Here is a 14,772-nt window from a genome sequence, read left to right as displayed (position 1 = left end):
TCCAATCAAGTAGTTTCCAACTCATTTCTCTCATTGACCAGCACTACAAAGACTTGACTCCTTGACTCCACAAACACACTCTCTCTCTATTCTAACTTAAGCGAAAGTGCCCAGAAGTGTACAGACAGTAGACATTTAGGTCTGTTTGAAACGTCAAAGCAACAGTACAAAAGAAGAAAAGTCTTGTCCAATTTGAGAAACAAGTGGTGATAATAATTTTAATAGGGGTCTTTGTCTAAACGAAACAAAAGTCTAATTAGAAAACAGACATTGGGAACTTTATCTTGTGGTGTAGAAGATAAAATAAAGTTAAAGATAATACAATGATGGTCATGGATGAATACTTGGGACAGGTAAAGTTCTCTCATTTTTCTTCTTAGAATTCTTCTTATTTAAGTCCAAACCCATTAAACTGCTAAAACTCGCCATTAAAATTAAATTATTTGAACACCTAAATTTAAGTGAGTTGATAACAACGGATAAAAAGTGGATATCCATACAATTTGTTAGGCGCTGAATGTTATACATTTTAACCCCTTTACTTGCATGTTTTATTTTATTAATAATAATTTATTTGTGATTTTACATTGTTTTATTGTTTTTATTTATTTCAAAGCTTTAATTGTAAAATTAGCCAAGACCAGTGATTCTGAGCTTTAAAAGATGACATTTCGTGGGACCGAGCAATGTTGAAATCCAAGTCTAATTATACTTAGAAAATAGTCCAAAAGAAGCCACAAGTTGATGAGAATGGAAAGAAGATGAAAAGGAAAAATCTTTCTTCAAAAAGGAAACTTTCGCCAAAGTTGGTAACTTGAACCCATTTTAGTAATTTGGTTGTATCTCTCTCCTCGAGTGTCAAAACAACTAAATTAGCACTGGTTGAAATGAAATTCAAAGAACAACAATTTTGTATTTCATAAGGATTCCATAAAACAGCTGTTTACCATGTCCAAATTGGGCTAGAAGTCTGTACAAATTTTGGAGTCCTTATTTGACAAAATTTCTATGTATGTCTTCTATATGAAAAATGGAACTTTAGGGTTAATCTTTTATTATTTAAAGGGAGTCTTCTACAACATTAAATTAATATACAGAGGAGCTTGAGACTGAGATCATAGGAGAAGTATTCAGAAGAAAAAAGAGATCAATCCATGGCGGTGAAGATGTCTTCCTCAACCATGAATAATTCCACTCCAGTCATGCTTGGCTAAACGTATTGTTAGGGTTGTAATATAGCCTTAACTTAGAACACTGGTTTGATTGTATTTATTTGTTGGAGAACAATTTTTATCATGCATGATTGTGTAATTTATAGGATTTTTAATTGACTTTTCAATAAGAATCGGTTTTAAAGTTTTATTTCAATTACAAATATTTTTCTATCTTGTCTTAGATATTTTAATCTTGTGATTGAACACAACACATTCAGTTCTTGTAGTTGTGAATGAGATGATTATACAATGGTATTTCTCTAAATATAATGTTAGAGATTTGATGGATTATGCATAGAAAAGATAAACCATGTTACACCTTAGAGTAAAGTAGATAGGTAGATGGTTTATACCAATCGAAGATAGTCCATGCTTAGTTTTAAATTATATTATTTTCTAACTGAATTAATATGTGCTTGTAGCCATGATTAATTCCCTATGCATGTTATATGATATATCTCCAATAAATTGATGCAATTAACTGGTGGTGTGACGTTAATGGTGAAGTCATACCCCTAATTCTCTCTCTATTTTCTACATCCTGTTTAATCATTATTCTTTAGTTTATTTTATTTTTCTACTTAGTTAATTTAGAATTAATCATCATAATTCAATTATCCTACTTTCAAGTTAATTTGGAATTTAAGAAATCTGTTGATAAACTTAATTTACACAAGTTCCTTGGGTACGACACCCTTACAAGTAAGCCCTATCTGCAAAGTTTCGTGCACTTGCGAGTGGTACATTTAAAACTCACAACACAATTCAATGGTCAATGATAGGTTAAGAGTGGGTACCTATCTTAACCCACTCAAACAAAACCATGTTTTCTTTCTCCTCCATTTCCATCTCCTCCGTTCTTCCTCTCTCCTTCTCTTTTATCTTTTTTATTTTTTTTCCCCGTTTTTTTTCTCCCTGGTCCCCCCTTTTTTTCTCTCCTCTCTCTCTTCCTTCCCTTTCTCTCTCCTCTCTTCCCAGCTTCTTTTCTTTTCTTTTCTTTTTTTTTTTCCTGCGTTCTCTCGCCTCGCTGCTTCTTTTCTTCTTTTTTTCTTACATTCACTCTCCTCGCTGGTTATTTTATTTTCTTTTTTTTTTTTCCCGTGATAACTCTCTCTTTCTTCACTCGTACTTCAAAATTTGTTTTATTGTATAAAATAAATGTGACATTTCTGTTTTTTTCCATTTTTCATTTTTTTTTTGGAATTTTTGAATTTTTAAGAACATTTTCGTCTTTTCTCGTTTTTACGTGTCGGACACTATGGGGTGTGCCGGTTGTGTCTGAGAGTTGGATGGGACATTTCATTGAGTTCAGGACTCCTTGAAATGCAAGGCTGCCATTTTGGCATTTTTTCAATTTTTTAGGGTCGGACGGTCCCATGTGAGACCCGCTACTGGAATAGTTACGTGCGGGGTTTTTGTTTGGGTCCATTTACATCGTAATAATTTTATTTAATGTGTTATATGTGGTTGAGAATTATTATGTGTAGATATATATATATATAATTGTGGTGTAAAAAAAATAAAGAATAAAAAGAAAATTTTTATTAAAAAGTGGTGGGACTTATGATATCCCTCGATTCTAGAGCCACGGGTGACCAAGTCCGAGCACAGATCCGAGGGATACCAAATAATTAAGTATATAAACAAGTACGAGTACAAAAGAATTTAAAGAATAGATAAGCTGAAAGGAGTCTAAATAATAATCCTTAAAAATTTAATTAAATAATCCACTAAATCCAAAACCTCCAATATTTATTACAACTCGGGAATCTATCTAGTGGACCCCTAGTAAAAATCCCAACTGAAAAGAAACTGAACTAAAAAGGAAATCCAAAACTAAAACATAAATAAAAGTCCTACATAGTCGGAAGAGTGAGTGACTGTCTCTGCTTAGCATAACTAAAATCGTCCAGCTGATTCCTAAAAAATAATAGTTGGTCAGGCCTATGAACAAGTTCTAATCTATTACAATCCAAACAGAGACCCGATACGCAGACACATCCTAGACAACTTAACAATAACTAAATAGTCCATATGTATACATAAATACACACTATAGGATGCTCACTAGTCCATAGGTCTGTCTCAACCTAAGTAGAAGGCAACATGTAAATCGCATATAAAGTAGGCATGTATATCTAGACCTACCAGGGGACAAGATGTCTACTATGTCCAGTTATCCATCTTAAGCAATATACGCACCCTAACCATGATCCTGAGACTCAAGCTCATATCACAGTACCATAATCATATATATATAAAGTCCGTATAAGCCTAATATAAAAATATCATCCATCTGATATAGTGGCCTGTCATATGTATAAAAATCCATCCAAAAACCAAAATATGTCATTCAATTATTTATTGACCTGACACAAATATAAGTAGGATTTAACTTTTTATAGTTAATCCATTCCCTTATTCCAAAATAGGTAGGATTTAGTGTTTTGAACTAATCCATCCCTAATATGCCACCGTCCCATACCGGTGCATATAATCCACAAAACAGTCCTATAATTGATTCAACAAAAATAAGTAGTTTATCAATTATAATCTAGAAAATGATATAATGCAAGTCAGATAAATAACTGAACACATTATATTAAATTATTCAAGAATATATCCATATTATTCCATTTAACTTGCTAGTACAAATAACAAGCAATTAAATCCTCCATAAACATTGACAGCATGCAAATCTGTATATAAATTTCATGATGTCCAATATTCTAGCATAGTAGCATAGATAAATCAATTTCTGGGACTTTAACATGTTTATTTAAATCATTTAAAACACCCCATTAAAGTCCATAATTACACTTTATGTGACGGCCCTGGTTTTCCAAGCCAATACGTCCTGTGATAAACCGAAGGTTAACTCGATAACGGATCTTAATGCGGAAGCGAAAACAGAAAACAAGACTCTAAGAAGTCAAAGTGACCTTCCATGAGGTCATGGAACTCAATGAGAACTGATACGAAAGCAAAAGATCGTAAATATGACAAATAAGCCCCTAAGGGCAAACTGATAATTTTCTAAAAATATGGATTCGGGTATCACTGAGCACACCTCTGGAAAGACAACAATAAACTAATCAAGAAGGACTTAAGAATCGCATGATTCAGAGTCCGGACGAAGGATAAATGGTAAGACGAAGAAAAACAAGCATTTAAGGCTAAAAGGGTAAACTGGTAATTATCTAGGAATATCTGAGTATAACCGAGCACGTCGTTGGATAGACGACGAAAAATTAGTAAAGTTAAAAAAAAGTTCACTCGATTTGGAGTCTAGACGAGGGAGAAAGGTCAAAAACAAAAACGATGTCGCGCGCCCACCGGTGCCCATGAGCATAACGCAGTTGACAACGAGAGTCTTTTTCTGATTTTTCAAAACTGAGGCTTAAAACGGCCCTGAAACGATTTTTTCTAGAAAAACACAAAGAAGAAATCTCCCCCCCCCCCCCCCCCCAAATCAAGTTTTCTACCTGACTGTGCGGATGGAAATCAAAATAATGAACTGTGAAATGCCCAGAATGCCCTCAAGAAAATCAGGTCAAGAGGGTTAAAATCTTTCCGAGCTGCTGCCCAAGGAAAGGAAATGGGGCTTCGGGAGGTTTTTAAATTGTCTAAATTGAAAATGCAACCTTAAAATACACCTACAAAACCCCTGGAAGTTTCAGATCGATCGACACATTTTTAGAAAAAAAAAGTCGATGAATAGTACTAAGTACTAAAATCTCAAGTTTTAAAGAAAATGGCATAAACCAGAAAAATAAACTTGGCACGGGATTTCCGAGACCAAGACGACATTTTTTGGGAAATCGAGTTTTCTATCCAGCTGCACGGACGAAAACAAAAAAAAAAAAAAAATACATTGTGAAATACCCGAAATACCCCTGGATCAGAGAAGGGTAAAAACTTAAGGAAATGCAACTTTAAGTTTTTTTTTATTTCATCAAGAATGGTATTGTGTGCCAAAGTGAACATGTAAGCATACGTAATAAGATAAAATAGACGTACTACAATGGCCTACGGCCTCATGGCATGTCATTTACAAAATATGACCCTTCAATGCATTAAATCACATATCTTCCATAGGCAACAATGAAGTTAAAATTAGCATACATATCACGTAAGTATCTTTGGCCCTTGGCCTCATTACAAACACATTCTAAGAGTAACAAAAGATGTACTTAAGTGCACATTACATAGTTTGGGAAGTGATGGAAGGTGGAAATCTCCAAGAATTGTGTGAAATGAATTCTCTTACAGTGGCATCGGGGTCAACAAGAGAGTTTCTGAATGGATGACTGTGAGAAAGACTGAATTGCAGAAGCTTTCTCAACATCCAACTGCACTGCTGAGGTATGTTTAGCTCCCAAACACATCCATGCTTCGTTAATTATTTTGCCAAAATGCTTTGATCTTTTTGTGTGAGGATTATAAGTATTAGAAAGAGTACTTGTTGGTTTTCCAATTTCGAGATATGGTCATATTTAAAGCATATACATTTTTAATGCTACACTTTCGAGATGTGCATCTCAAATCATATGTGGCTTCTTCATAGACCAAGTTTTCCACATATATACACATAATATTTTTATATATGGTAATATGGAGTGATTTTAGGCTATTTTGCCGCATAAAAAATTAGTGGATGCCATATCATGTTTTCCAAAAGTTCAAAACAGAGTGATTACACAATAAAATCCTCAGCCTAATCCAATTGTTACACAATGGAATGATTCAATTACAATTTTTCCTTTTCTTAATATAATCTAATTTAGTGGTTTTTTCCATGAGATCAAATCTGAATTACAAGGAATGCAATTAAAGTTTTTTTTATTAACATCATTGTTGACATAAATGATAAGTAGGGAAGTTTGTCGCATAGAGGAGACTGCAACTGATTTTCATCCCAAAAAAAATGATAGTGATTTAGTTACAATATTTTCTCTCGCTAAAAACCAATCTTCAAAATCAGTCCTCTCCCTTCATATGCATTTGCAGTAATATCCTCTTCCATATATGCTCCATGTATAAGTCTCTCCCTTTCTAACGTTTCTTCAGAGAAGGAAATAAAAATAAAAATAAAAATTTGAAACGTGACCACCAATACTGCTGCCATCATCATAACATTTGAAAAAACACAAATATATTTCTAAAATGGCAGCTGACTGTAGCTGTATATTAAAGTCCTTAAATTCTATCTATATATTAAAAATTGTAATCTACCTCCCTAGATTGAGCACCCACAAATCGCAAGGTAGGAAGGTGGGAACTTGTAGACAGACTTCCAATAGTTTCTGCGTATGACCATTTACCCAAATTCACTTAGAACAATGGTAATCGAACACTGTTCACGATTGCAAGCCATGTCTGGACGGATGAGCAGATTTATTTCTGAAGATTCTGTTGTTATTCTCTATCCAAAAATGATACACAAAGCTTGGCTATTTCTGAAGATTCTGTTATTTCTCTCCATCCAAACATGATACACAAAGCCCGCCAAGGTAAGCACTTCCATGTTAAGGAAGTCATTCCATGAATATGGGAGTGTGTGGTATCCACATTTTTTATGAATCTTTGCCAAATGAACTTTGAGTATGGGCAGTGAATGAAAATGTGGTCATGACTTTCAGCAACATTGGCAAATAAAAACTGTGAGAATGAAAGATTGGCGGGGAATAATGGGGAAGCTCCACACCGGAGAAGCCCAATTGAACGAGGGATATGGTCCGGAGCACAGACTCTGGGCGGTCAATAGAGGGTGGTGGAATGGTTTGAAGCTCAGGAACTAGGGAAGTGATGTAAGGTGGAAAGCACAAAGACTTGCCTAAAATGAATTCTCTTAAAGTTGCTTTGGGATCAACAGGAGAGTTATGAATGGATAAATGACTCTGAGAAAGACTGGTTGGTCCTGTTGATAGCCAATTATTCAGTGCCGATTAGTGGTCTAACTACAGCTCTGAGTTGCAGAACTTTTCTCCACAACCAACTGCATTGCTGAGGTATGTTTAGCTCCCAAACACATCTATGCTTGAATTAACTGCTCTGTGATCTTTTTTTTGTGAGGATTAAGTATTATAAAGAGTTCTTGTTTTTTCTGATATGGTAAAATTGAAAGCATATGAATTCTTACTGGTACACTTTACGGTTGAGAAAATGAAGGAAAACACTATTACTTAAAATATTGAACTTGAGACAACTTTTCCTTATTTGAGACATAAGATTCTCATTCAATTGAGCCAAATGAAATCAAATGATTTGATTGAGTTCATTAAATCACTTGATGAAAACCAATACAAAGTAAGATCAAAAATGATGATGCACTTAAGATTACATAATTAAAGAACAACATTACAATACTTGTATGGTTGAAGAATCTGAGGGCGTTCTTGGGCCGGGGAGAAGACAAGAATGGCTTGGGTGGGATTTGCAAGGACTCTAGGCTCCCTTCTAACATTTCAATCACCTTATTTATGGATGGCCTATTTGAGGGGTCAGTTTGTATGCACCATAAGCCAACTATTATCATCTTCCTTGCTTTTTCATTTTGCTCTTCATTCATTAGACCATACAATCCCAAATCGTCATCTAGCTCCACACGCTTGTATAACCAATGGGGAAAATATATTTCACTGGTATGATCAACTCCAACATCAATATTCTTTCTCCCTCCAACAATCTCTAAAACCATCATTCCATAACTATAGACATCTAACTTGTGAGATACTACTCCGAAACTTCTTGAAAATACTTCAGGAGCAATATACCCAACTGTCCCTCTTGCGTCCAACGTTGATATGATACTCTCCTTCTTTGGGAATAGTTTCGAAAGACCGAAATCAGCGATCTTTGGGCAAAAGTCTTCATCTAGAAGAATGTTATGAGGCTTTATGTCAAAGTGCAAAATTCTTGTGTTGCAACCTAAGTGCAAGTAGAGCAATGCCAACTGCAATTTGATATAATGTTTCCGACCCTAATTGACGTTTTATTGAGGAACTTTCATCATATATGAACTTCTCAAGAGATCCATTAGGCATAAACTCATAGATGAGAGCTCTTTTGATGCCCTCAAAACAAAAACCCACAAGGGTGACAACATTAACATGTGAAGTCCTACTAATGCTTGCAACCCCGTTAGTAAAATCTTCCCCGTTGCCTTTTGAATCAGTCAAAACCTTCACTGCCACCAAACGACCATTTTTTAGCTTTCCCTTGTATACACCTCCATATCCTCCTTAACCTAGTTTGTAGGCAAAAGAATTGGTCATTTTCTTAACATCTGAATAGCTGTATCTTTTTGGGGCAAGGGATCCGCAGTTCTTTAGAAAGAGCTCAATCTGTTGATGTTCTCTCTTCCCTTCTTCCAAAAGATCATGGATGTAACTAATGAGCATTTTCTCCGGAAGCAACAGAGTAGGATTACTGCTACTAGCAGTATAGCTGTTGAAATGCCTGTGATCGATAAAATGAGGTGAAGCCAACTGGGCGCATGAATCTTATATATAAAGTGAGGGCTGTATTATTTATGTTTTTCTTCGAAAGAATCAAAACAAGTAATAGGTTTGCTGATTTTAGTTTAGTGAATGGATTACCCAATAAAACCTTCTTCACCAAGTTATATAAATCATGCACAATCTATTACAAATATCAATTAATTAAGGAGGTATATTACCTGTTCCTAGTGTTGTTATCAACATGTACTTTCTTTTTACTGCAATCAGTGCCATACAGAACAATGTTAGTGATGTCACAATTATCATATCATTAAAGTGGAAAATAAATAAAGAATAGAAGGAAAAATAATGATTGACTGTCAAATAGATGGCACTTGATTGCATTAAAATATCTGTTTGATTGATTGAGTTTCATCTTTTGATCTATGTTTTCAGTCATGCAATGTATGTTCTCTGCTAAAAAAAAGATTATTGTTGATGATGAAGATGAGATTCTTTCATCTGGCTGAATTTCTTACATTCCTGGCCTACAAAATAAAAGCTACAGAAGAATAAAAATAGAAAGGAACTCATTGCACCGAATGAAAGGAAAACTGATCTCTGTAATCTAATTGTGAAGCCAAAATAGTGTAGCTGCATAATCTTGAAACATTAAGTTAAACATAGATGATAAATAACAATTAAGTTCTGCCGAGGCAAGGAACCAATTGGTGTGGATTGCGAGTTGTTTTCATTGAAGATTTTGAATTGGTTTGTGTGAATTGATTCAGAAATATTAGCATACACAATTAACCTAGTTCGTGTGGATTACTTAATGCAGAAACAGTAGCATATATATATATAAATGGTCGGCATAGAAATGCAGAATGTGTGATTGTATGTGATCCTGAAGGAAATGAAAGGATGCTTGGGAAGAGTTAAATTCTTGAACGTATTATGGCAGTTTTTGTTGAAAAAGTGATGCTGAAGCTCTTCATCATGAATTTCAATGATTTATTCTTCTAACAAAATACCATTCTCCCTTCATCAGTTGGACTATTAGAGCTTCATCACACTTATCTACACGAGCCCGCGTTGGGGATGCGTGCTATTGGTGAAAGGGAAGCCGAAGGAGCCAATTTTTTTGCATTCGAGAGACGGTGGGCAAGAAAGTTTATAGTCATCTTCAACTGAGTGAAGAAGAATCACTACTAGACGAGAGAGAAAGAAGAAAGCTAGGAGAGTGGCAATAAACATTCCAAGTTCCCAATTGTACAGTATCAAAATTAACTACAAAGGAGAAGAACGACAAGAGGAAGAATCAAATTCTATTGTTTAAAAAAAGTTGACATTCAGGGAAAAAAAACTTAAGATGTTGACTTGGAAAATGATATGGAAGAGTTGCAGAGGCAGACTCAGAGGAGAACCTATTGTGGTATTGAAGATCTTGATCTAGTTTGTGTGGATTACTTAATGCAGAAACAGTAGCATATATGTGTGTGTGTGTGTAAAAATGCTCATATCATTTTGACTTATATTTTAAAATGATTCACCCAAATTCATTTTAAAGCGGGCGAATATGGATGGGTTGGTGGGTCATGGCCCATTTTGTCACTCCTAAGTGCAACGCCTAAAAAAAAAAAAAAAAATTGGGTTGTCGAGAAGGTTGTAGCCCTCTTATTGGAATTTTTATTTTATGCATGGAAAAACTAGGTTTTGCAATTAATAGACACTTTACATAACTGAAAGAAAGGAAATTAGTTATTGGTCAAAGTTTCAATTATTCAATGACTAGAATTAAACGAGATTGGAGTCAATTCAAAAGTCTAAAATAGTAAAAGGGTGATGGATTGTGCATGAAATGCATGTAATTGGATGTATATTGTGTGTAATAATTAAGAGGGGAAAAAGACAATGGGGCCAAGTTTCAATCTTACCATCTTTGTGAACAATATTAAAGTCCGTGGTAACTTCAGATTTCTATTTCAATGTCATTAATCTTGAAAGAGAGCTTCAAATCTCAAATATGCTAATGATACTAGTTTTGATGATTTCAAAATATGAGAGGTCTTTGAGAGTCTATTAAAATGTATTATTTTCATCCACCTGCTATATTTTGACTTTTAAAGACCCTTTGGAAATGCTCTCAAATAGAGTGACGAAAAGAGAAGTGAATATTGTTACACCCATCCCATAAAGCCTACGAAAAAAAGAGTCAAATGTACCAATGCAAGCACAAGTACAACAAACTGAATTATTAATGTTTTAGTTTTTAGGAGGCCGTATTTTTATTTATTATTATTATATTGTTTTTGGGCATTGGTTTTACGTGCGTTCATCTACAAAATATGTAACCATATAACAAGAAAAGATTGATTATAATTTTTGACGGCCATGTGATTTCAATATCTATCCAAAGTGATTCAATTACAACTTTTTCACAATTACATGGGTTTAGGCTATGCACACGGAATTAGGTGTAAAGAACCAATTAAGGGTGTAAAAGAGAGTCCTATTGTTTGAAGATCTTGAACTAGTTTGTGCGGATTACTTAAAACAGAAACAGTAGCATATATATATATATATATATAGAAACACTCGTACCTTTCGCCTTCTCATGACATTGAAACTCTTGATGGACATTTAGGCATTGGGCTCCTCTACTTTGACAATCAAGACAATCTTGGGATATATGCAATTCAAGAGCGAAAGTTGCATTCAATATTGAAAATGGGTCTCCGGGCTTTGGAGAATTAGGCCACAATGGTATTGGCAGCTGAATAGCTGAACATTCACGGAGAAGACTATCAGGTGCAGGTTCATGATCATCCTTTTCTGTATATTTGTAGTAAATTGAGTAGCCTTCTGTGCATTTGTTGTAACTAGTATACTTTGTTTGAGTAGTATTGTTGCACTTGAAGAAGGTGAGATTGCGTGTGATGGTGAAGGAAACAAAAGCAAAGTCGGGAAGAGTTAAATTCTTGAACGTGTCATCGCATCTATTGTGAGATATGTGATATTCAACTGCCGGATCATGAATATAAAGAAATTTGTCACTTGTGCTAAAAACATCATAACAGTGTTTGTTTCCTAATTGGACCTTTGGAACTGGATGATCACAATCTATCACAATACCGCAATGGCCATACGAGGTATTTGTGAAAGGGAAGCTGATGGGACTGTGATTTCCGCAGAGGAAGGACTGGGGGCAAGTGGGTAGGCTTTTGATATCATCTTCAGCTGAGTGAATAAGCGCTAGATGGGAAAGAAAAACGAAAGCAAAAAGGTAGGCAATAGCCATTTGAAGTTCCCAAAATTAAAAATAACCACAAGAAGGAATCCAATTATATTGTTTAAAACAAATTAATTGTGTCCCTTCTTGTTTTTGGTTTATTCACGCCCAGTTTAGCATAAACACTCCCAGTTGACTTGGAAAATGATATGGAAGACTTACAGAAGCAGACTCAGAGGAGACCCAAGACTTACATTAGAAATGGGCGGCCTAGAAATGCTGGGCCAATGAAGAAGTTTCTCTCATTGACTCCACACACACACACACACACACACACACACACACTATTCTAACTTAAGCGAAAATGCCCAGAAGTGTACAGTGGATATTTAGGTTGGTTTGAAACATCAAAGCAGCAGAAGAAAAGTCTTGTCCGACGCGAGAAACAAGTGGTGATAATAATTGGGCAAACTACAATGACCTCCCCTGATGTTTGAACTAATTGCAACTAAATCTCAGGTTTGCCACTTTGTTGCAAAGACCCCCTAATGTTAGATTTTACAGTAAATTTACTTATCTACCCTCATTATCATATTATTAAAAAATTAAAATACCTAGAAATAACAAATTACCCTTTTACCCAATAACATTTATCCTCTTCTTCTTCTTCTCTCTCGCCTCCACCAATAACACTACTAAGGCCACTTCTTCCACCACCATCACCACCCACAGTGCCACCATAACCGCCAAAGTGGGTTTGTATAGCAAGTGACATATGGGTTATATGCGTATAAAATTATATATATATATACCACCACCACTAAGCACCATCACTTCACCGCCCCTACCAAGCACCATCTCCTCCTCTTTTTCTTCTTCAAAACTAAAACCCATCTCCAATATTCAATCTCAAGCCTATCTCCTCAGCCAGCAATTCCGTATTGTACAACAATGCTTTGAATGTAAGCAATTAAGTTAAACCGAATTGAAGGCAAGCTAATCGGCCAAGGGCAAGGGTTAGACGCTCCATTGATTCCAGCGAAACAAAGATTAAAATAGAGCTCAACCCAAACCGTGATGAAGAAGATCAGTGAACTGAAACTCCATTGATTTAGGCAAACTCGAGTGATGAAGAAGAAATCGGAATGAATTGGTGATGGTAGTGGTGGTGGTGGTAGGTTCGATTAAGACACTACAGTGGTGGTGGTTGTGGGTTTGATTAGGGCTCTGCAATCGGTGTCACGATTGTGGTGGTGTTGGGTTTGATTAGGGCTCTGCAATCAATGTCGCGATTATGGTGGTATTGGGTTTCGATTACAATCGGTGATGGTGGTGGTGGATCAATGAGGGCTCTACAACTGTGCCACCACAAATTCCTTAAGTGGTTGGTGTAGTGGCGGTGACGGACCGACGAGGATGAAGATGGCTCAGCTGCGGCGGCTCAGATGTTTCGGCCGTAATGGACGGCGGGCGATGGTGACAAATTCACGGCGAGTAAGGATCTGAGCGTGATGATGGCTACCGTGAGTGGTTCGGAAGCTCAGCGGCGATGACGGACTGCCGTGAGTGGTTCGGAAGCTCAGCGGCGATGACGGACTACCGTGACTGGTTCGGATCGGACTGGTCTGATCTTTATATATATATATATATATATATATATATGTGTGTGTGTGTGTGTGTGTGTGTGTGTAAATTTTGCACACAAAACACATTATTTGATTTAGGTGATCCATATGGATTTAGCAGAAGTGATAGTGGCAGTGAATAAGTGGAGGTGGTGTAATGTTCATAACTTATATATATATATATATATAAGTTAAGTTAATAATGATTTTTACATAAAAACAAAGAAGTTGTGGGACCTGCATGAATATTACACTCTATCAAATAGGCTAAGGGCCATCACATACCCACATTTTTCTTTCTTCTCCCCGTCAGTTTATATACTCACTCCCTCTCTAATTTATATTTTTTCTTTTTCTCACACTCGCAAGCTTAAATCTAGGTTGTGTTGTTGGGAATTTGGTAGAACCCTTTGAAGCAAAGTCGGAGAGCTCGTAGAAGCCGTCAATTTGATAGGACCCAATCACCATTTGGACAAGCCTAGGGATTTCGAAATTAGGGTTTGAAATTGGGGATTTGGGGGTTTTTCTTTAATTTGTGGTAGAGGTGTTCAAATCTATAATTTCTTTGGTCCTTTGTGAATTTTTCCCCTTAAATTTAATCATAAGCATGCTAATTTTTTATTACCTAATTTGTGGTTGTTGTAATTATATGTAATCAAAATGATAATTGTATTCCATGTGTTATTTGAGTTTATATACATGACTATTTTCATTACGGTGAATGAGCATGCTTAATGTTGACATATTGTATGTCCTATGATTTTTTTTTTTTAATTGCTTTGAAAAAAAATTTGATGCTATGGTTAAAAAAATAAAATAAATGAATGTTTAGAAATTCTTATTAAATTGTGATGATGATGTAGATGGAATGTGTGGAAATTTTAGTATTGAATTGGCATTTAAAAGCATGAAGCATTCATCCATCCATTGGGAAAGAAAAATGAGAAAATGTTTTGAAAGCAAATAAAACTATTTTGGGGAAATGATTTTGAAATGTGTTTGTGAAAACTTGACACCTAGGAGACACCTAGTGGTCCGTGTTGTTAGTGTGTTCTAAAGGGAACTAGAGAGAGACTCTAGTGGGGTTGAGCTACCTAGGCCCAGATGACGCCATGGAGGTGCCATCTGGTCAGGGAAAGCTAACCAGTCCTTCCCCGTGGCACCATAGAGGTACTATGGGTCGGATTGCATTAACGGTTTGGAACGGTAAAAATAAATTGTTTTGAAAAATAGGGAGCGACATTGGCATGACATTGCAT

The 14,772-nt window shown here is 35.6% G+C and overlaps 1 protein-coding gene and 1 pseudogene across 1 annotated transcript; both read right to left on the bottom strand.

Annotated features, from left to right (window-relative positions):
* Positions 1-7,424: 7,424 nt before the first annotated feature.
* On the bottom strand, positions 7,425-12,120 carry LOC132295323 (rust resistance kinase Lr10-like; annotated as a pseudogene).
* On the bottom strand, positions 9,146-11,957 carry LOC132296430 (uncharacterized). Its single transcript, XM_059794635.1, has 2 exons — positions 11,261-11,957; positions 9,146-9,204 (listed from the first exon to the last, which is right to left on the bottom strand). The coding sequence occupies exons 1-2, from the start codon at positions 11,955-11,957 to the stop codon at positions 9,146-9,148; spliced, it is 756 nt and encodes a 251-aa protein (XP_059650618.1).
* Positions 12,121-14,772: the final 2,652 nt, after the last annotated feature.

This window comes from Cornus florida, unplaced genomic scaffold (genome assembly GCF_030987335.1).
Source record: "Cornus florida cultivar Cherokee Brave unplaced genomic scaffold, ASM3098733v1 CherokeeBrave_3.0.0_Hap2_Chr02, whole genome shotgun sequence".
NCBI classification, from domain to species: domain Eukaryota; kingdom Viridiplantae; phylum Streptophyta; class Magnoliopsida; order Cornales; family Cornaceae; genus Cornus; species Cornus florida.
The sequence above is the reverse complement of the archived record's forward strand: the minus strand, read 5'-3'. Positions and strand labels throughout refer to the sequence as shown.

Excerpts from the sequence above, each read along its gene's own strand:
- LOC132296430 (XM_059794635.1), bottom strand. The coding sequence starts at position 11,957 with ATGGCTATTGCCTACCTTTTTGCTTTCGTTTTTCTTTCCCATCTAGCG. Across the intron at positions 9,205-11,260 it reads ATGTCATGAGAAGGCGAAAG|GCCAGGAATGTAAGAAATTC; the intron begins GTACGAGTGTTT and ends TTTATTTTGTAG.